Below are 20,916 nucleotides of genomic sequence, written 5' to 3'. Positions count from 1 at the left end.
AAGACAATTATGCTGGGGAAAGTGGAAGGCAAAAGGAAGAGGGGCCGACCAAGGGCAAGATGGATGGATGGCATCCTTGAAGTGACTGGACTGACCTTGAGGGAGCTGGGGGTGGTAACGGCCGACAGGGAGCTCTGGCGTGGGCTGGTCCATGAGGTCACGAAGAGTCGGAGACGACTGAACGAATGAACAACAACTTTTAAGGGTTCAATAAAATTGGGGAATTATAATAAAAGGCTGCAGTTTCCTGATTTGGCCACTGGGTGGCGGCAAAGGAGCGTACATTTGGAGCCGCGCAGTCCTGGGAGTCCTCTGCAGCTTTAAGGAAGAATAATATCAAGAGTGTGCAATTCCTGATGTGTCCGTTGGGGGCGGCAAAGGGACCTCCATAACGAAATGTACTGAGAATTCGAAGACAAAGACTGCGCCAGATCCCGCCTTCTGTCACACCAAGACATCCGATTGGTCGGCGGAGAGTTAGAGGGGCGTGGCCATGCGTTGAGAGTAAGCCGTGACAAACGCGCTCAAGGGGAGGGGCGTGATTCGTGACGTCATTGCCTTTCCTCGCCTGGATTGGCTGCCTGCTCTAAGAAAGGGTGGGGTTTCAAGGCGGAAGGAGAAGCCGCGCGGGATTTCAAAAACGGCAGTTGGAAACGAGACGTGGGAAGGGATTGGCTCCTTCGCGTGCCCCCTCGGCCAATCGGGGACGAGGGATGGGGGGTTGCCATGGCTACGCTGCCCATCGCGTGCGCTAGGCCTCACGTGAGACAGGTATCCGCGGTTGCCATGGCTACAGAGTTAGGCCTCTGGGCCTTTCCTTGAGAAAGCCGGAAGGAAGGGAGGAAACTCGGGCTGGAAGGGATCAGTTGGCCACAGAGGGACTGTTGGAGCCCTTCTCTCCCTCATTTTCCGGGTAAAGACCTTATTACGCTTTTAAAGATGTGCCATTATTATTATTATTATGTTTATTATTACGTTTATTTACAATCCGTTTTTTCTCTCCACGAGGAGGCCCAAAGCGGCTGGCATTAAATGCATTCCAATAGGATTTATTTATTTATTTATTTATTATTGGGAAGTCTGACTTGGCCACGGTAGTCCACGCTCTGGTTACATCCCGCCTAGACTACTGCAACGCTTTCTACGTGGGGTTGCCCTTGAAGACGGCCCCGAAGCTCCAACTAGTCCAACGTGCGGCAGCCATGATTCTAACAGGAGTGGAACGCAGGGAGCATAGAACCCCCCTGTTGCGCCAACTCCACTGGCTACCGATCTGCTACCGGGCTCAATTCAAGGTGCTGGCGTTGGCCTTTAAAGCCTTAAACGGTTCCGGCCCAAGATACCTATCTGACCGCATCTCTGCCTATGAACCCACCAGGACTTTGAGATCTTCTGGGGAGGCCCTGCTCTCAATCCCGCCTGCTTCTCAAGCACGGCTGGCGGAGACGAGAGATAGGGCCTTCTCGGTGGTGGCTCCTCGGCTGTGGAACGCCCTTCCCACGGACATTAGGCTGGCACCATTTCTAATGGTGTTCCACAAGAAACTGAAGACCTGGTTATTTGTGCAGGCGTTCGAATAACTAGTGCAATGACTGGCAATGAACATAGGAATGGAACAATGGATGATGAATATTGGATTATGTTTTTTAGATGATGAGACGATAGTGATTGGTTAATGTAGTAATTCTATTGTTGGATAATATGTTATTTGTTAATTGTTGTTCATTATTGCATTGAATTATTTCTGTTTTTACTGGTTGTGAACCGCTGTGAGTCGCCCTCGGGCTGAGAACAGCGGTATATAAGTAAAGTAAATAAAAATAATAAATAAAATAAATTATTCGAACTTATATGCCACCACTCCCCTGGGGCTCAGAGCAACTTACAAGAATGGCTAAAATCTAACACAATTTAAAAGCAATTTAAAAACAATTTAAAAACAGCAATATCAAACATTAAAAGCCTGTCGAAACAGGTATGTCTTACATGCCCTGCTGAAAGCTGGTAAGTCCCGCAAGGTACGGCAGAGTATTCCAGAGTGATGGTGCCACTGCTGTGAGGGCTCTGCGTCTGGTTGCTGTTAGGCGCAAGGTCTTGACACTGGGAATTTCCAATAGATCTTGGTCCTCAGAACGGAGGGATCTCTGGGGTTGGTAGGGGGGTGAGGCGGTCCCTCAGATACATCGGCCCCAAACCATGCAAGGCCTTAAAGGTGAGTACCATCACTTTGAAAGTGATCCGGTGCTCAATTGGTAACCAATGCAGCTATAGTAAGATTGGTGTGATGTGGCATCTCATTGAAATTCCTGCAAGAAGCCAAACAGCTGTGTTTTGTACCAACTTGAGCTTCCGGATCACCGACAGAGGAAGGCCAATGTAGAGGGTGTTACAGTAGCAGTCAATAGTGAAAGGACCAAGGCAGAGACATCTCCAGCTCATCCCCTGTTTGGGTATCAGCCAGCACATCAATGACTTAAATCAAGAAATCGTTTTCTAAGATCTACAGAGACACTTGCTGGAACACCTCAGCAAATGAGAGTCCAAAAGTGGCAGGCTCAAACCCAGAACCTCAATCAATGGCTGATACCCAATGAGAGACTCCCCTCTCGGCACACAGAAGACTGGGCGACTTGGAAGGCGCTGAACAGACTGCGCTCTGGCACCACAAGATGCAGAGCCAACCTTCAGAAATGGGGCCACAAAGTGGAATCCACAACATGCGAGTGTGGAGAAGAGCAAACTACAGACCATCTGCTGCAATGTAACCTGAGCCCTGCCAAATGCACAACGGAGGAGGTTCTTATAGTAACACCAGAGGCACTCCAAGTGGCCAGATACTGGTCAAAGGACATTTAATCAACTAACAAGCTTGCAAACTTTGTGTTTTGTTTGTTTGTTTGTTAAAAAATGCAGTACAACTGTTTGGTCTGCTCCTGACACGATAAATAGAATCTTCTGTGTGACATGGCTGTGTGGAAAGGCCCTTCACTGCCATGACTCAATGCTATGGGATGCTGGGAACTGTATTTCTCCTGCATTATGTGGCAATGTAGAAAGGGCACTTTAGTCCAGGAACATGTGTTGATACTGAAGTAAGATTGTGTTCAGAGCATCGCTTCTTCTTTTTACAAAGCTATATTTGGCATAAACAGAGTTTCACATCAAAATCGATTCTGAGATAGGAGCAGTACTATGTCTAAGTCTTTTTTTTTTAGTTCAGTCTTTCAACAAAGGATTTCCCTGGGCAGCAAGCTGCCAGGATTTGAAGCTGCAAGGCTATTCAATGCTAATCAAGGTGGCCAATTGCAACATTTACACGTGCCTCCAACAGACAAGGGTTCTTTCTCCCACCCTGTACATTCCACACTTGCCTTGTTTCGAACATACCTCACAACCTCTGAGGATGCCCGCCATAGATGTGAGCGAAATGTCAGGAGAGAATGCTTCTGGAACATGGCCATACAGCCTGGAAAACTCACAGCAACCCAATCTTCTTTTGTTGTTATCTTTGCCTTTTGGGACAGGTGCAGTTTCTATGTCAAATGAAAATGGCCATGAAACAAGAACACTAAGTTGCCCTTTTGCTCTCTTTTTCCACCAGGTGAAATGGCTGGCACAAGACAGTTAAAGGCAAAATGCCAATGGATTTGGTCATCCATCTTTCTTTTTCCACCTGTTTAAAATTTGAGTTACTAGAGAGGAATCCCCTGTAGTTTAGCTGTATGGAATTGGCATCCACAACTAATTATATAACTAAATTTAGGGGAAAATGTGGAATGATGAGAGATTGATGTTTAAAGGGAGGAAAGAGGTGGCAGATTTAAATATATATGTATAGGCAGTTCCGGTCACTCATACCAAGGCATCAGATACATATCCATGGAGAAGGTATATGCCTCAGTGATGTAAGCAGCAGAATAATGGTCAATGGCTGGATCCACACTGCCATATAATCCAGTTCAAAGCAGATAATCTAAATTCAGAAACTGGATTATATGGCACTGTAGATGGGGCCAAGGTCATATCTGTTCAGTGAACATCTCCCTGTATTCCTCTGCTAAATGAAGCAGAAATAAAAGGTTGTGTCTGCTGCTTCTTGTCTTTTCCTGTAGTTCAGCAGAGGCTCCTTCCAGAACCTTGCCTGTTGCAGAGATGTTACCACCCAAGAAGGAGCTGCAGAGAACAGCTAAGGTGAAAAGGAGACCGCAGTCAGCATTAGTAAACTGGAATGTGTTGGCAGAGAGGAACCAGCAGGTAACACCTGTAGGAGCTTGGGTGGAGAGTACCCAAGACGATGCAGAGCAGGAGGAGAGTCCAGCTTTTGTAAGTACTAAGAAGAGAATGTTTCTACTCTCTACAAAACTTTAGTCATACATCAACTTCGGGGTTTTTTCCTGCAGAGCCATCAAGTTTACTCAGTCTCATCCACTGGCTGGTGTCTCTGTGCAATCCCTGGGTTAGTGTTAGTCCACAAGGCATCAGCTGCCAGTCTGTCGTGAGTTTTCAGGAAGGAAAGAAGCCCATTGTTGTTGCCTGCATTTTCCTTACGGGAACCTGAAGACAAACCTATCACATTTGTTCAGAGGGAATTTGTCATTGCCTTCTTTTAAGCCTGGGTGGGGGAAAAGGGGTTTGCTGTACTGCACTAATGTACTGAAGCACATGTTAATAATATGGCACAAATACAGTCCTGATTTCTTGCACGGTTGGGGGGGGGGGGGGGGGATGCCAGCCCTTTTCGACCTGAAAGTGGCCAGTGGTTAACAGATGCATTGTAGTCTACCCCTTCTAGCCTGAGCAGTGGGGTCTTTTATTATTTATTTATTTATTTATTTGCATATTTATCCAGTAACATCATCTGGCCATTCCATGTTCATCATTCATAGTTCTGTGTTATTGATTCCACTGCATTCTCAAAAGCTTGCTCAAAGAGCCAGGTCTTTACTTTTTTCGGAAAGTGAGGAGGGAGGGGGGCGATATAATATCCCTGGGGAGGGAGTTCCATAGCCGGGGGGCCACCACTGGGAAGGCCCTGTCCTTCGTCTCTGTCAGTCACACTTACGAGGCAGGCGGGATCGAGAGCAGGGCCTCCCCAGACGATCTTAAGCTCCTAGATGGTTCATAGGATGAGATACGTTCGGACAGGTAAGCTGGGCTGGAATCGATTAGGGCTTTATGGGCTAAAGCCAGCACTTTGAATTGTACTCGCTAGCAAATTTATTTGCGACATTTCTACCCCACCTTTCTCATCCCAGAGGGGACTCAAGCTGACTTTACATACAGGAACAATTCAATGCCCTAAAACAAAATGTACACTTTTTTTAGTCTATAGCAGCTCAAGTTGAAGAAGAATACAAGGAGCAACAAAAAGAAAAAGAGTGGATGCTAAAACGTTTTCAGGAAGAAGTGAAACGCAGGGTGAACCAATGTGTTAAAATGCGGAGAAAGCAGCAGCTGCAGAAGTCCTATGAAGCAGTAAGGCAATGTTTCTGAATATTTGGTTCCACCATTTAGAAATATAATGCTGGCCCTCTCTACTTGTTACACTTTTCAACCTCCAATGCAAAGCTTTCCATTAGAGCCTTGTGAGAACATCTTCACTACAGCCTGATAAACATTTCTCAGACTAACTTCTCTTTTCCCATCTCACTTTTTTCAAAAAAACAATTTGCTATCAGAATCAGAAATTCATTGTAAATAAGAAGTTATTTTAGCTAATTGGGCAAGCTGCCCCATTTCTTAAAGGAAAGTTTGCTTTAAAAATTTACTTCATTGTGACCAAAATCATTAAAATAACTTTTCTTTCTTGTGTTGAGCAAAGCGTGGTGTATCTATCCTTATTGCCCCCTTCTTCTTTTTTTGCAGGCTCTAAAAGAAGGTTCTGTGGTGATAGGATTTTCAGATTCTGCATTACATTTGACCCCTAAGAAAAACACATGTTTATACAGAAGCAGCCCCGATTCTACCATCTGCAGGTCTGGTAGTAGAATCTCCTCTGTGGAAGGAGCTAGATTCATGGTAGAACAGGGAGAAAAACCACAAGCCAAAACTGTGAGTATTTCTCTCAGCAATGTATGCTTTTGATTTATTCTTAATTCTCAGCAACATTATACTTCCCTGGAATAGAAGTGGTTGCATCGGATTTGGCTTTTGCGGTTTTAGGGTAATGATATAAAACATTAACATAAAAATTCTAGAGGAAATAGGCTGAATTTATATTGCCATTGCTTAGCTATTCTGTTGGGGGGGGGGTGTATTGTATGATAAGACTCACCAAGCATGGCATGTTAATGGAACCAAGACAAATTTGTCAGCTACTCCTGGCATTAGCAAATACTTTTGATTTCTATATATTAAAGAAAACATTTTGACTTTAATTACGGTACTTCAAATCATATATGACATCTTTAGCATCAACCAAGGCAATAATGGAACAGTTTCCTGGAAACTCATGAGCAATTCTCTTAGTAGAGTTTTCCTGATGGCAAGTTCTTTTTTCCCTCTTGAAGGAGGCCATATCCCTATGTAAATTTGGCCAATTCATCTTGGCACATCACGTCAGCAAATAATGCAAGTGGGAAATTGCAAAAGCATTTAATTTAATTTTTAAATGCAGATTAATATCAATTGTAGCATTGTCTTCTTTGACTTTCCACAAAACAAAATATTCAGTATGAATGTTTCCTACTTGTTTCTCCGAAACAGATGAGCAAGCAAGCATCATCCCATTTTAAAAATTAAGTTCTCTCTGGGTTGTTGTGGGTTTTTCGGGCTATGTGGCCATGTTCTAGAAGCATTCTCTCCTGACGTTTTGCCTACATCTATGGCAAGCATCCTCAGAGGTTGTGAAGTCCCTCTGTAAGTTCTCTCTGTCGTTTTATATATTTTTCCACAGGTTACAAAGACTGTGCAGCAGACTATCCGTCACAAACTTGCTTCACGAAAAGCTGCATCAGATGCTATTCCTCCAGAACTTCCAGGAGGACCTTGGGAGAGCTGTCCAGATAAAGAGGTGATGATAAAAGACAATCTTCTTCATTTGACTTTGATCTCTCAGATGCCTGCTGTGGTTGGATAGTCTGCCTTTCTTGTATTAAAAACATTGGGTTTTATTCAAGTATTTTTATTTATTTTATTTATTATTTAAAGTGAAATAAAGTTTACCTTGAAAGAACACTTGCCCTCAATGCTGAACTGTAAATAATTGTAGTAAATAATGGGTGGAATTTTATTAGTTAATTCCAACTTGAGTAGGAACTTATTGAATCATTGGTTGGATAATGAGTCAACAGAAAGGTAAATCTCATTGAGTTAGTGGTTCTAAACCAGTCAAGATTAACAATATAGTTCAGGCCTATTTATTTATTTATCGTGTCAGGAGCAACCAGACATTTGTATTACATTTTTAACAAAACAAACAAACAGACAAAACACAAAGTTTGCAAGCTTGGTAGTTGATTAAATGTCCTTTGGCCAGTATCTGGCCACTTGGAGTGCCTCTGTGCATGTGGCAGGGCTCAGGTTGTATTGCAGCAGGTGGTCAGTGGTTTGCTCTTCTCCACACTCGTATGTCGTGGATTCAGGCCTAAGAAACAGGAAATCAACAGAGAAGGCTGAGACAGAGAGGGGACAGAGAGGAACCAAGGGCACCACTGGATTACATTATATTTTGACCAAAATATATAACATCTGCAATGCATTTCAGGCCAATAGTTTTTAAAAACACATGTCCTTAAAAATATAGCAAATGTTCAAAAGCCCAGAGCACAAGATGGGAGGATTTTACCTCTTCCCATCAGGTGTATTTGAAGTTTGACAATATAGCCCATTTAAATTATTCCAAATAATGTGTGTTGCCTTATCTCTCCCTATTAGACGATTGCTTGAAGCGATGAGAGTATTATCTCACAATAATCTACTGTTATACAACTTGTAGTCAGGTGAAAGTAAGAATGTGAACTCACCCTTCTTATTATAACTGTTGCAGTTGGAGGTTGCAGTGCTATGGTGCAACCTGGATAGAATAGATTTAAGACACCATATGACAAAAAGAACCCTGAAGTTTTCAATGCTTGTTTTCCCTATCCAGCAGCTTTTTTAAAAAATCCAATAGTGGTGCTTCTAATCTTCTAGTCTATTAGTTTTGAATTTGTTGCATACTTGAGAAGATCAGGTATTATCTGCTGAAGGGTTTAGCTCCCCACAGTTCCTTATGACTTTTTTCACTTCTTTGGGATTTTTTAACTTTTGGAGGTGACTTGACAGTGTTAGTTCACCCTCAGTCTGTGAGAGGTCTCTGTGGGAAAAGGGCCTCAGTGTGTTAGTAAGCCTTAGTATGAGACGGCTTCAGTGTTAGTTCGCCTCACGATGTGAGAGGTGTCGTCTGAGAGAGCCCTCAGTATGAGAAGGTCTCGGTAGGAGGAAGGCCTCTGTGTGAGGTAGGCCTCGGTATGAGAAGGCCTTGTGTGTGAAGTTCCAGTGTGAAAGTTGAACTTTATTTGTGTCATGGAAACCTTGTTCTTATAAATAGTGCAACCATATTATTTTGCTATAAAGAAAAGCCTCCTGAGGAAGAGATAACATTGGTCTGTGTGACCTTCGAGGAGTCTACAGACAACGGCGGCTCTTCGGCTTAGAAATGGAGATGAGCATCACCCCCCAGAGTCAGACATGACTAGACTTAATGTCAAAGGGAAACCTTTACCTTTTTTTTTTGACATGGATCTGTTGTCAAGCTACATCCCAAAACAGAGGCAAGATTCAAGTCCTGTCTCCTGTTACCTTGTATTTGTATTTAGTTAGCATATATATACATTCTATTTTGACACATTCTTGAAACCATTTACGTACTTACACATGTGTCTCATCAAACAAGCTCCTGCAATACACAGACTTTGGAAATAATACCTGTATCTGTCTTAGTTGCCAGAATCTTGCAAGAAAACCTCCGTAAATGCAGAAGGTGAAGATTTTCTTCTTGTAGGACACCATGACCTTCCTGCAGAACTGCAAGATCAAGAACAAGAGCAGTGGAGAAAGGATGTGGATTATATCATAGAGTTTAAAAAAGTAAGACTTCTCCAACCAAACAGGTCTAGCGGGACAAGTTTTTTTTTAATTAGTAGCAGTACTCATGGGTTCCCAGCTCATGTATTTTTGACAAGCCTTGTTTCTTGGTGTCTTCATCTCGTGTAGGTTAATAGTGAAATACTGAAAGGAACCTGCCCAGTGGCCTATTCGGCATCTGGTATCAAGACTTGGTCTCCTCAGATACTTTGGCCTGGAAGAGAGACGGAAGAGTTGAAGAAGCAGGTATGACCCTTTAGGGCAGGCATGGGCAAACTTCATCCCTCCCTCCAGATGTTTTGGACTTCAACTCCCACAATTTTTAACAGCCATGGCTGCTTTAGGGAATATGGTGGCTAATTCTGTTGTATCACATACTGTGCAGAAGATGTTGAACGTTTTAATACTGAAAGGCAATTTTACAGCTATATCCTAATGCAAACATCTGATTCCTCCTGAACACAGCCTTAATCCCTATGTTTGTGGCTCTCTTTAGACCAGGAGGTATCTGTTCAACTGGACAGCTGGATTTATTGTAATTGGGCCCGAATTCAGCTCCTGCCATATGTATCTTTAAAAGTTGTTTATGTACTGTAAAAGATATATACAGAACAGGCAATGAGATGGTACTGTGTAGCATCTCAAATGTGATATTAAACGGTGATAGTTACAAATTCTCTTCAATTGTAAACAAATGCACAATGATGCATTTCCGAACATTGGGTTATCATGAATTGGATTTGAGCAAAACACATAGTAGTGACTTAATCACTGACAAGCAGAGGAGTGACTGTTCCTTCTTAGTGAAGTGTTACAGTGACTTGTAATGTTATTACTCCAATTGCAGCATGCAGGGAATGTGTAACCATTTTTTTGAGTTCTATAAGCATGTTTTGTAAGGTTGGAAGACAGAAAATAACCAGCTCTAGCAAGTTCTCATCAAACTGGAAGATACAATGTACAGGAGAAATGCAAGAGGAGTCTTTCCTCATTGACATTACAGTCTCTTTGGAACCCCAGACTATTAACAAAATCTTATATTAAGTGATTGTGGACTGGTTAATCTGTTAAGGATTTGAAAAAGGCTTTAGACATTACAACAAATAAGAAGTTAAAGTTAAGGCCACAGGTGTACCAAGGGGTAGAGGGAAATGGAAAAAGGAGCAGATTTGTCAGATATTAATATAACTCTTTCATGTGTTTTGAAAAAATGGCTTTCATAACCTTTTTTAAAAAGAAAAACTGATGTCATATCCTTTTGGCATATGTGAATCTCCGTGATCATCTGGAGACCACATTTTGAAAACCACTAGTCAAGGAAAGGCATGACCTTGTTAGAAGTCAGTCCTTTGAAAAAGTAATGTTCACAAACATTCATGTAATGGCGCACAGGTAGCTCAGCTGTTAAACTGATAAACCCTGTCTTTGAACTGCCAGGGACAAAGAGATGCCACTGCACAAAAAACATATACTTATCTAGCAGAGTTTTGAAAATGTTTCTTTGAAATTGAAGTTGAAACAACAGTTGCAGTTGCCCCAAACATATACTCTCCCTTGAAATCTCTTACTTTAAAAATATTCACTCATAGACAAAAAATAAAGTTTTCTTTTAAAAAGTGACATATCTTGTTTACTCATAAGCATCTTATATTAATTCCACATAGAGGCACTCTATTCTTATTAAAGTTCATCTATAGATGAGATGTAGTTTCTCTGTGTTGAGAATACAGGGCATCATTCTTAATCAATAGTCCATAGTCCAAAGTCAAAAAGCATACTCACAAATAAAATGGAGTCTTGAGTCTGGATATGCTCAGTACAATCACATGTCTCCCACACCAAAGAGATCAGTCAAACTGGCAAATCAATTTATCCATACAGTACAGGTTATATACATTAACAAACAAATAGTGAAGGCTTGGAAGGTTGCTATTTCCAACAATGTAGATGAAACAGCCAAATGCAGGTGAGTATTCTGGGAAAGGAATTATTTTTATTTATTTATTTATTTATGTATTACCCGCCTCTCCTCATGGCTCAAGGCAGGTTATAAAATGATACATAAACACAGCAAAACACTACAGATACACACACTAAAAGGAAGAGTCAAGTAGTGGCCGGTCTAAGATGATTCAGTGACAAAGGACCTGGAAAGGCAACATCACTGTCGCCCAATGGAACAGTAGCGGAGAGATGCTGTGTAGCATTTGAACAGTGATAATTTTCAGTGCCAATTCCAGGTTTTACCTAACACTAGTTTAAAACTCTTTTTTTTTTTCCTGTAGCGTCAAAGTCAGTACCTAAGATACAGGCGACTCTTCATGGATATTGAAAGAGAGCAAGTGAAGGAGCAACAAAGACAGAAGGAATGTCAAAGAAAAATGGAGAAGTGCGTATTCTATGTATTGTCATCCTTTAATTTATTAGAGACAATTGTTTAGAAAAATATGCTGAAACTGAAAACAAGTAAAATATGAACCTAGTTTTTCAAGGTATGTAGTTCAATGGAAACTCTTCAGAGCAACTTCCTGTCATTTCAGGCAGCCTTGTAATGTGTCCAAGCTTAATGCTTCTGTTTGGTCTTTGGTCACGTTCATACATAACAGTGAGTGAGGGAATTGCAGATCATTTCACCTCGCATTTTAATACCGCTTTATTGTTTTATTTTCAAGCCAATCCAGTTTTCAAAGGCAGTTTATTTTCATGGCTTTATTTGAAAAAAATATTTTTAAAAAACCCATATCCATACTAAAGTATAGGAGCTCATTGCACTCATAAACACCTGTGATTTCAGATTCTTCTCTCATTATAGATTCTTGTTTTCCAGAAGTTGTTCGAACTTGCTTTGCTGTTGAGTTCTTCACAAGCATAGGAGTGAGGCAATTTTCTTCAGGTGGTTCTTTAGTACCAACTTGCCCTTGCTCCCACAGACATGTCCTAGTGAAACCTTTATGGTGCTGTAGTAAAATCTGGACAAATATTTAATTTCAAGGAGATTGGTGGAGGGGGAGAAGAAAGCTATCAGGTGGATGTCACCTTTCTTTGGCAGTGTAGCTTGCTTAAGTAAATATGCTTCCCTTTTTAAAAACTCTTGTACTTTTCCTCTCGGTTTGAACAGCTTTTGTCTCAGAAAGCTAGCAAAGGTTATAAGGTAGTATTATGTATTTCATAGGAGAAGGTCCTGTTGCAGGCATGGGCAAACTTTCTAACTTGGGGGCCGCATGGCGGGCCGGGGTGGGGTGGGTGTGCAGGCCATGAAGAAGGGGGTGTTGCAACTCAGGGTAGTTTTCACCTTGCTCCAGACACCACCACACCAAGGCTGTAGGTTTTTGTAGTTTATTGAGAAAAGCAAAATCAAAACAAAGAAATAGAAATGCAAAAGTTCCATAGGCAAAACAGAGACTTAAATGTAAAGGCAAAGTTTCCAAAATCCAAAGGGAAAAACATGAAACATAATCCCTTAGCAATGGTCAAACAAAAGTCCATGGAAAACAGTTGAAAACACGACCCAAATCCCAGACTCAGGAAGCCAGAAGCATGCTGCGAAAAGCCAAGGAAAATCTCCAGAAGTTAACATGAGAAGAGCAATGTTGGACTGACAACAACTGCCTGTCAGCTACAAGACTAAATACCCTTTGCGAACATGAAAGCATTGTGTTGACCTTGGACACCTTTGGCTTCTCACTTACTAGCCAAGCGAGTGCTTCTCCAAAGCCTTAATTGCAAACGATTTTGCCTGCTCATTTTCTGCAAGGCTATGCAACCCCTTATCTGGGTCCAGCTGGGACAGATCCTCCACCTGGCCGTGTGGGATTTCACTCTCGCTATCAGAGAGGGAATGAGGGAGAAAAGAGGGAAGGAAGGACGAAAAGGTGGAAGGGAAAGAGGGAGAAAGAGGGAGGTAAATAAAGAAGGGAGGGAGGGAAGAAGGAAGGAAATAATAATGATAATGATATTGATAATAAAACTTTATTTATACCCCGCCACCATCTCCCCAAGGGACTCGGAGCAGCTTACATGAGGCCAAGCCCAAACACCGCATCAAAACAGCGAGCAGTAATAAAATAACAAACAATAATCAAAGTAAACAATACAATTAATATAACTCACAGGTAGACAATAAACACAAGAATTTAAAAACGTATGGCTGGGCCAAATGTAATAGTTAAAACTTTAAAAATAAATGCTGGACGTGAACACAGGATGTATCTATTTGGAGAAGAGAGAAGAGAGGAAGGATAGGATGCTGAGAGAGAGGAAGGCCTGAGAAAAGAGCCCAAGGGGCCACGTCCAGCCTCCAGGCCTGGGTTTGCCCATACCTGTCCTATTGGATCAGACTAAAAGTCACATCTTATTCTACAATACTATCCTACAACACAGGGTGTGAGAGGTATAGCTATCCCTTTGAAACTTGTATTTGGAGGCGTGCTTCTTCTATATACTGACGCTTCATTTCATTCTTAAAGCTAATTGCCCGTGAGCTTATCTATTTTTTCCCCTGGAAACAATTAGAAACCAATTTAAATTGGTGATATGTAATACCTGGAACACCCTGATGGGAGGATTTAGGTTAACACCCTTGAATAGTATTGTCTGGTTCATTTATTTTTCTAATAAGCTTGTTTTTTATATGACATAGATGTATACTGGTATCTTTCTAATTTTGTGTTACTTCTTTTCTTGAATGTTTATTTTAAAAATATTGTTCAACATTTGCCATCTATCCTATTTTCACACTAAATGTTTGCTTTATGGAGCTGTGTTTCTCATTTTTGAAACAATCAACAAGTTATTTAAATCAGGTTAATAACCTTTGATAGTATTATCACACTCATTTCTATTTCCAGGAAACGTTTGTTTACTATGCTTTTTACATATTTTTCTCCTGTGGATACCTTTCTTGATGGTTATTCTTTGAGCTTTCTTACTGTTTCTTGTTTGTATTAAACAGAATAATAAAAATTCTGTTTCTCTTTGTGATAAGTTAATAGTTGTTAGTTTGGGGCCAAAGTGTGGTAGAAATCCTATGTGTAAATTAAGTAACATTATGCAGTTTTGAACAAATAATTTTCAAATTGTGCTGTTCCTAATAATTGAGAACTATTATCTCAGTCATCCTTAGGCCTCTCTTCTAAGGTAATGTTACCTCAAACAGTGGAGAAAGGATGTATTGTGTATGAAGTGAGGGGAATGAGGTCTTGCAAGTGTAAAAGGTAAAGGTTTCCCCTGACATTAAGTCTAGTTATTTCCAATTCTGGGGGAGGGTGCTTATTTCCATTTCTAAGCTGAAGAGCTGGTATTGTTCATAGATATCTCCAAGGTCATATGGCCGGCATGACTGCATGGAGTGCCGTTACCTTCCTGCAGAAGCGGTACCTATTGATCTACTCACATTTGATGTTTTCAAACTGCTAGGTTGACAGAAGCTGGGACTAACAGCGGGAGCTCACCCCGCTCCCTGGATTCAAACCACTAACTTTTCGGTCAGCAAGTTCAGCAGCTCAGTGGTTTAACTTGCTACACCACCAGGGGGCCCATTGCAAATGTAGCTTGCAAAAAGTCTAATCAGAAATTAGCTAGCCAATGTTGAAACAAGAGCTTCCTAGTGCACGGTTTATTTCCCTACCTCCCATCTTCTAACGGCCTGGATCTGTATTTTTCTTTTGGAGTATAACTGTTAAAAATCTGGAGATTCAGTGAGACTTCCAACTATGCATTTATTAATAAGTGTTTTGCTGTCCTTTGTTTTTATGTAGATTGCTAGCCAGGAAAAAGGCTAATTTATTACTGTAACAAATTAATACTACATAAAGACGAAAGTTACTTTAATGTGAAATATAGTATTGCAAAACAAAATACTGGGTTTCTGTGGTCAGATGGTGACCGTTCCCCAGAGCTGGAGCTCGGTGTTCAAATCATTGCCCCACTTTGTTCCCTTCCAGGCTTACAATGCTGAAACCATAAGAACGCCTTCTGAACCACTGTTTACTATCATCAGTTTATTTCACATGGTTCTTAACAGCAGGACTGAGTCTGCATTGTGGTCACCTTCTAATTCCTTTTTAAGTAGTTTAAGCAAGTGGCTTTTTTTGGAAAGATTGAACAAAATTCCTCTTCTGCCTACAGAATAAAGAGAGAAAAAGAGCAACAACGCCATAGAGAGGAACAGAAGATCATGGAGAAGCAACAGGCAAAAGAACTGGCAACACAGGAAATGCTCTCCCAGGGAGATGCAAGTTCCAGGGAAAAGGCTTGTAAAAAATTGGAACAGCTTAAACTAGAAGACACAGAAGAGAGGAAAGGCATCATGGAAAAACAGCGACGGAATAAGGAATATGCGCGGTAAGCTGGAACAAATGTTCAAAAATATCATATGTAGGAACTAAGGCTGCAATTTATACATCCTGCTGATTAGATCAATGTGCATTTGCCCCAGACTCTTGTTATTATAGTGGCCAACTCAAGGTTTTGGGAGATGCACCAGGAAGGCAAGAGCCTTCTCTTGTTTGTCCTAGACATTATGTACAGAAATAAGATACACTGCATTGGTGGGAAACACCACAGCAAAAGTAGCTGAACTGTAGTAAGCCATGTTTCTTCTTGACAGCTATAATCCCACATCAATACTAGATAAGAAATACTTCTTATATATTTGAGAGTGGGCTCCTTCATCTTACCAACACTTGAATGAGAGGGCCTTCTCTGCACTGACAATATAGTTACAAATGCCTTCCACTGATTGGCCCAGTAGGCATTATTCAGATTTTTTCCAAACTTTTGAAGACATTGGATTGTTGCATTTGTTTGGCTTACTCTTCCTTTGGATTGTTGCATTTGTTTGGTTTACTCTTCCTTTGTGGATTTAATTACATTGCGGATTTTTAAACTGTTTTACCATGGTTTTAAAGCTGCACTTTTAAAATAAGTAGAAATATAGCAATTGCCTATTGCATTTCTTTTTAAAATATGAACATCCACCAAAGATAGCACGGCACATATTTCACAAACTAGGTTTTAGCTTACAAAAGTTTATGCCCTGATAGATATGAGGCAACCTTTCCTAACTGAAGACCTCCAAATAATTTGAACTACCGTTTTCATTATTTGCTGCCATTGGAAAAAGAGATGTCTAGGAATTTGGTTTAAGTTCTGAGGCAACGGTTCGAGTGGTTTCAGCTGAGCTTTAATAGGAGTCCTAGTTCCTCCATGCAGTTCTTTCATCTTGCCTTTGTTGGGCGAGTAGGCTTACTAACAAAATACCCTCCTCATGAATGTATAGCAGAGTAACTTATTAGCAGCAGCGTGACCCAGCACCAATAGATCAAAGTAATAAAAAAAACTACACAGACCAATGTTATCTCTTCCATAGGAGGCTTTTCTTTATAGCAAAATAATATGATTGCACTATTTGCCGTAAAAGGGTTTCCACAACACAAATAAAGTCCTTTTCCCGTCGTGGTCAGCTGTCAATCGCACATATGGTTTATTCCTGCACTCGCGCAGGCAACTTCGGAAATTCTCGAGACTAAATTTGACAGTTGGAGTAGCCCCGCCCACTCTCTCCATCAGTATAAATAGCCTGTGAGAGGGGCTACTGCCCAGTTCTTCTAATCCGCCGCTAGCAGCAGCAAGGAAATTAGAGACTACGTTGAACTCTCACAAAACAAAGGATAATAATCCAAGGACGCTACAGCACAGTTTGCCTCACCTTTAATTGTAATAAAAGGGTTTCCACAACACAAATAAAGTCCTTTATACTTCCTTCTTTGCTTCCATGCTGGGCTTCTTCCTCATGCATATAAACAGCTTCGCTCTCACAGAGCTCCTCTAACAACGAACCTATACTGGAGCTTCACACAGTATCCTTTTACACACAGCAGATTTAATACTGGAGCTTTACACATGAGGCTTTACACATGAGGCCTTCAACCTGGAGCTTTTTACACCAGGTCTCACCGAAGCTTTTTACACCAGGTCTACTCACACTCTGAGGCCTTCTCACAGACTAAGGCCTATCTCACACAGAGGCTTCTCTCACCGACTAAGGCCTTTCTCCCACTGAGATTTATCTCAGACTGATGGCTACTAAGCTTACAGGCACACGGGCTTATATAGAACTGCAACTTTTGCTGAATCGTTGCATCCATTTAACTCTTTCAGTGCTTGACTCACATTTTTGTAATTAATAATACGTAGTTAATTTTTAATATTCTCCCGGAACCAATTGCAGCAGAACATCTTGTCTGTTCCTTGCCTCCTTATATTCCATATTTTTTCTCTATATATTTTCCCTTCTTTTCCCCATGCACCAGGTTGACTGTAGGTTATGTAAATTGTCCTTCTGATCATCTGAAAGGCATCAGATTTTTACTAAGATGCAACAGTGATCCTTGTTTGTTGTGGTGGGTTGGCTATCAACCTTGTTCTGCTATAGCAGCCTGTCCTTAACAGGGATGTCGAAGTGAGTTCCTCTTGCTTGTGTTTTGTTTTTTAGATATGCAGAAGCCCTACGTGCCCAGATGCGGGAGAAAATCGAAATGTACAATATCAATTTGCCTCCGTTGTGCTTCTGCGGGTCAGATTTCTGGGATTCTCATCCAGATAGTTGCGCCAACAACTGTGTGTTCTATAAAAATCACAAAGGTATCCGACTGCCCTCTTGAAATCCACATTACTCCCTTCTTGTCAATAGCAGTTGAGCATTCCTTGCATGGATTCAAATACCAGCATATTTTTTGTGATAATAACAGCCCCTTGATAAACTGAGAAGTGCCAATGGTATTCTGCTTATAAATATTAAAGGTATGATTTATTGTGGAGTCTGCAGAAATGCCACATTGAGAGCTTTAAAAAGTTACTTGTTGCGCCCAGTTCCCAGAATCCACTAAAGAGCATAATAAATTCTGGAAGTTAAGATTTTTTAAAAAAAATCCCTTTCTAATCTCCAGTTATGGAGTGCTTTCATTGTGCTTCATTCTCAGGCATGACATTCTAGTGTAATTTTCTGTGTTGGGATTTTCCACAGATTCTTGACAAGTTATATGTTATATTTTATTATGCTCTTATTTTAATTGTGTTTTTGTTTTAATTGATTGTTTTGCTTTTATATTTTGTGGGCATTTTGAGCCATATATAAGCCTCCCTGAGTCCCTTCGGGGAGATAGTGGCAGGGTATAAGAATAAAATTATGGAAGTTATTATTATGACAGTTGTTAACCCAGTGTCAACACCTAACATCAGAAATATTTTGCTGTACAATCCCCATATCCACAGAGGATACGTTTCAAGTCACCCTGTGAATACCTGAAACTGTGCATAGTAGCAATCACTATATTTTAACTACCTGGGCTAGAAACATTCCTTAAGTTTGCACTGGGTGACTTAGAGGGGTCGCAAACACATTTGGAATGGGTAGGGGATATTTTTTTGAAGCATGGATAAATTAAACTGAATATTAAATCTGCAGATAAGAGTGGCAGATTGCTTTAAACTAAAGAGTTCTCAATCTCCAGTAGCTGGGAAGCTACTTTTTGAAAAGTAACTGGATAAGTTAATATCTTTTTAATGTCCTAAAACAACATCTATATAAATAAAAATGTAATGTTCATTTGTGGGATTAACAGAACTCAAAAATTACTGGACGAATTGACACCAAATTTGGACACAAGACACCTAACAACCCAATGCATGTCCTTCACTCAAAAAATTGATTTTGTTATTTGGGAGTTGTAGTTGCTGGGATTTATAGTTCACCTACAATCAAAGAGCATTCTGAACCTCACCAATGATGGAATTGAACCAAACTTAGCACACAGTTCTCCCATCACCAACAGAAAATACTGGAAGGGTGTCCTTTGGTTTTGGAGTTGTAGTTCACCTACATCCAGAGTTCACTGTGGACTCAAACAATGATGGATCTGGATCAAACTCTACACGAATACTGAATATGCCCAAATGTGAACACTGGTGGAGTTTGGGGGAAATAGAATCTTGACATTTGCAAGTGGTAGTTGCTGGGATTTATAGTCCACCTACAATCACAGAGCATTCTGAACCCTACCAACAATAGAATTGGGCCAAACCTCCCACACAGAACCCCGATGTGGGCCACAGCAATGCATGGCAGGGAACGGCTAGTCTATATAAATAAAAATGTAATGTTCGTTTGTGGGATTAACAGAACTCAAAAACCACTGGACGAATTGACACCAAATTTGGACACAACACACCTGTCAGGCCAACACATGACAATCACTCATTAAAACACTGAAAAATACATCAGAAGAGACTTTAAAAGCCAAAAAAATATTACAATACATGTGCAAAACCACATATATATATACACAAACACACAAATATATACACACACAAAACCCTTATACACAGACTAGGCCACTGCAACGTGTGGCAGGGGACGGCTAGTAAAGAATATCTTCAAGCAGCAAGGATTAGGTTTCCGATAGTTTCAAGACATTCAACACTCTGTGGCAAATTGTGGCCTATCTAAAAGCATTAAAGCTTTGTGATCCTGGATGATTGTAAGCAACTAAGGAATGTTGCTATTCAGAGTCCTTGCAATTGGAACACAAGAGTGTACAAATCCTCAATGTGCAAATGTGCATTATAGACAAAGATTCTTTTGTGAAACTTGTTGGTATTCTCCATTCAGAGCATGGCAAAGTAGTTACAATACTTGTACTTTAAAAACAGATGCCAAATTATCATACTGAATCAGTAACTCATGTTAATGATAGGGGCAAAAAAAAGTTTTTCCATTACATCTGTTTTGAAGCCTCTTGTTCTATTTCCATTCCTCGTATATCTCCCCACCCACCTTTCTCGGCCAACTCAAGTTAATACCGAACCTAATGCTGTTTCCTTTTTTTTCTCAGCATATGCCCAGGCGCTGCAGTCTGTCATCTCATCTTGTAATGTTCTTGATGGTGGTTCAAACACAAGACTTGCTGTTCATACTTTTGCTACAGTATATGCTCGTTCAAAGAATTTATGAAAAATGCCTCGAAGATTTTTGAATTACTAACCAGAATCTCCTGTTTGCTGCATTATACCAAAGGTTTCCCTCCTCCAATGTCTAAAGCCTACCTTGTGAAATAGTCAAGCAGGAAAGTTCTTTAAAAGACTGACTTCAGTAGGACGGTATTACTGGTAACAAAACTGCTGATAAAATGCAGAATTTGTTGACATTTTTATTTTTAAGGGCCTTATGTGAAATTATGCATCTTAACACATTCCTGGGTGGATCCTTATAAATATAAAGAAGACTATATGGAAGATTTTGTTCTGTATGATTATACCTGGACAACTAGAAACCTAGAAGTATACAATCACATCTTGAGAGGGTACCATTTTCTTTCTCATTAATATGAATTCGTATTTTAGTCAGGAATGCTTCTGAACCCCTTCTCTATTAACAGAGAAACTCGAAAGTGTAGTTATTGGCAAAGGCTGGTGTTATGAGATACTGAATCCATTTGACACTCAACTTTCCTATATGTAAATGGTAGTATTTATAGTTAGAACCATTCTGTTTTGAGTAAGTTGCAGGAAGATTGTTCATTGCAGTTGACAAATTCAATAAAGATGTTTTAAATTTTTTATATGTGTATATATTTGTCAGCTCTCATGGTTCAGGTTACACAAACGTTGTCTCATATACAAAATAATTTTTATCTATCTATCTATCTATCTATCTATCTATCTATCTATCTATCTATACATATAATAAAAGTCAAAGTTTGTATGCGGCGGACGTGTGGTGGTGTGGCAGGAGGAGTATGTGCCAGCATTCTGATTGGCTGCCGCTGTGGTGCTATTTGCATATGGTCTCTG

At 40.5% G+C, this 20,916-nt stretch overlaps 1 protein-coding gene across 2 annotated transcripts; it reads left to right on the top strand.

The window, feature by feature from the left end:
* The first annotated feature begins 610 nt into the window (after positions 1 to 610).
* CCDC15 (coiled-coil domain containing 15) lies at positions 611 to 20,681 on the top strand. 2 transcript variants are annotated; one of them, XM_060787578.2, is made up of 11 exons: positions 611 to 771; positions 4,113 to 4,323; positions 5,326 to 5,475; positions 5,866 to 6,051; positions 6,896 to 7,012; positions 8,923 to 9,069; positions 9,196 to 9,312; positions 11,352 to 11,455; positions 15,193 to 15,408; positions 17,561 to 17,709; positions 19,959 to 20,681. In XM_060787578.2, the coding sequence occupies exons 2-11, from the start codon at positions 4,153 to 4,155 to the stop codon at positions 20,075 to 20,077; spliced, it is 1,476 nt and encodes a 491-aa protein (XP_060643561.2). In that variant the 5' UTR covers positions 611 to 771; positions 4,113 to 4,152; the 3' UTR covers positions 20,078 to 20,681. The 2 variants fall into 2 exon arrangements, with proteins under 2 accessions (XP_060643561.2, XP_060643560.2); XM_060787577.2 differs by having other exon boundaries at positions 612 to 913.
* The last annotated feature ends 235 nt before the right edge of the window (positions 20,682 to 20,916 follow it).

This window comes from Anolis sagrei, chromosome 7, assembly GCF_037176765.1.
Source record: "Anolis sagrei isolate rAnoSag1 chromosome 7, rAnoSag1.mat, whole genome shotgun sequence".
Taxonomy (NCBI): domain Eukaryota; kingdom Metazoa; phylum Chordata; class Lepidosauria; order Squamata; family Dactyloidae; genus Anolis; species Anolis sagrei.
The sequence above is the reverse complement of the archived record's forward strand: the minus strand, read 5'-3'. Positions and strand labels throughout refer to the sequence as shown.

What these genes read in the sequence shown, in the direction of transcription:
- CCDC15 (XM_060787578.2), top strand. Translation starts at nt 4,153, where the DNA reads ATGTTACCACCCAAGAAGGAGCTGCAGAGAACAGCTAAGGTGAAAAGG. An exon ending in AGGAGGAGAGTCCAGCTTTT is followed by an intron (nt 4,324 to 5,325) that starts GTAAGTACTAAG and finishes CACTTTTTTTAG; the next exon opens with TCTATAGCAGCTCAAGTTGA. An exon ending in ATATCATAGAGTTTAAAAAA is followed by an intron (nt 9,070 to 9,195) that starts GTAAGACTTCTC and finishes CATCTCGTGTAG; the next exon opens with GTTAATAGTGAAATACTGAA.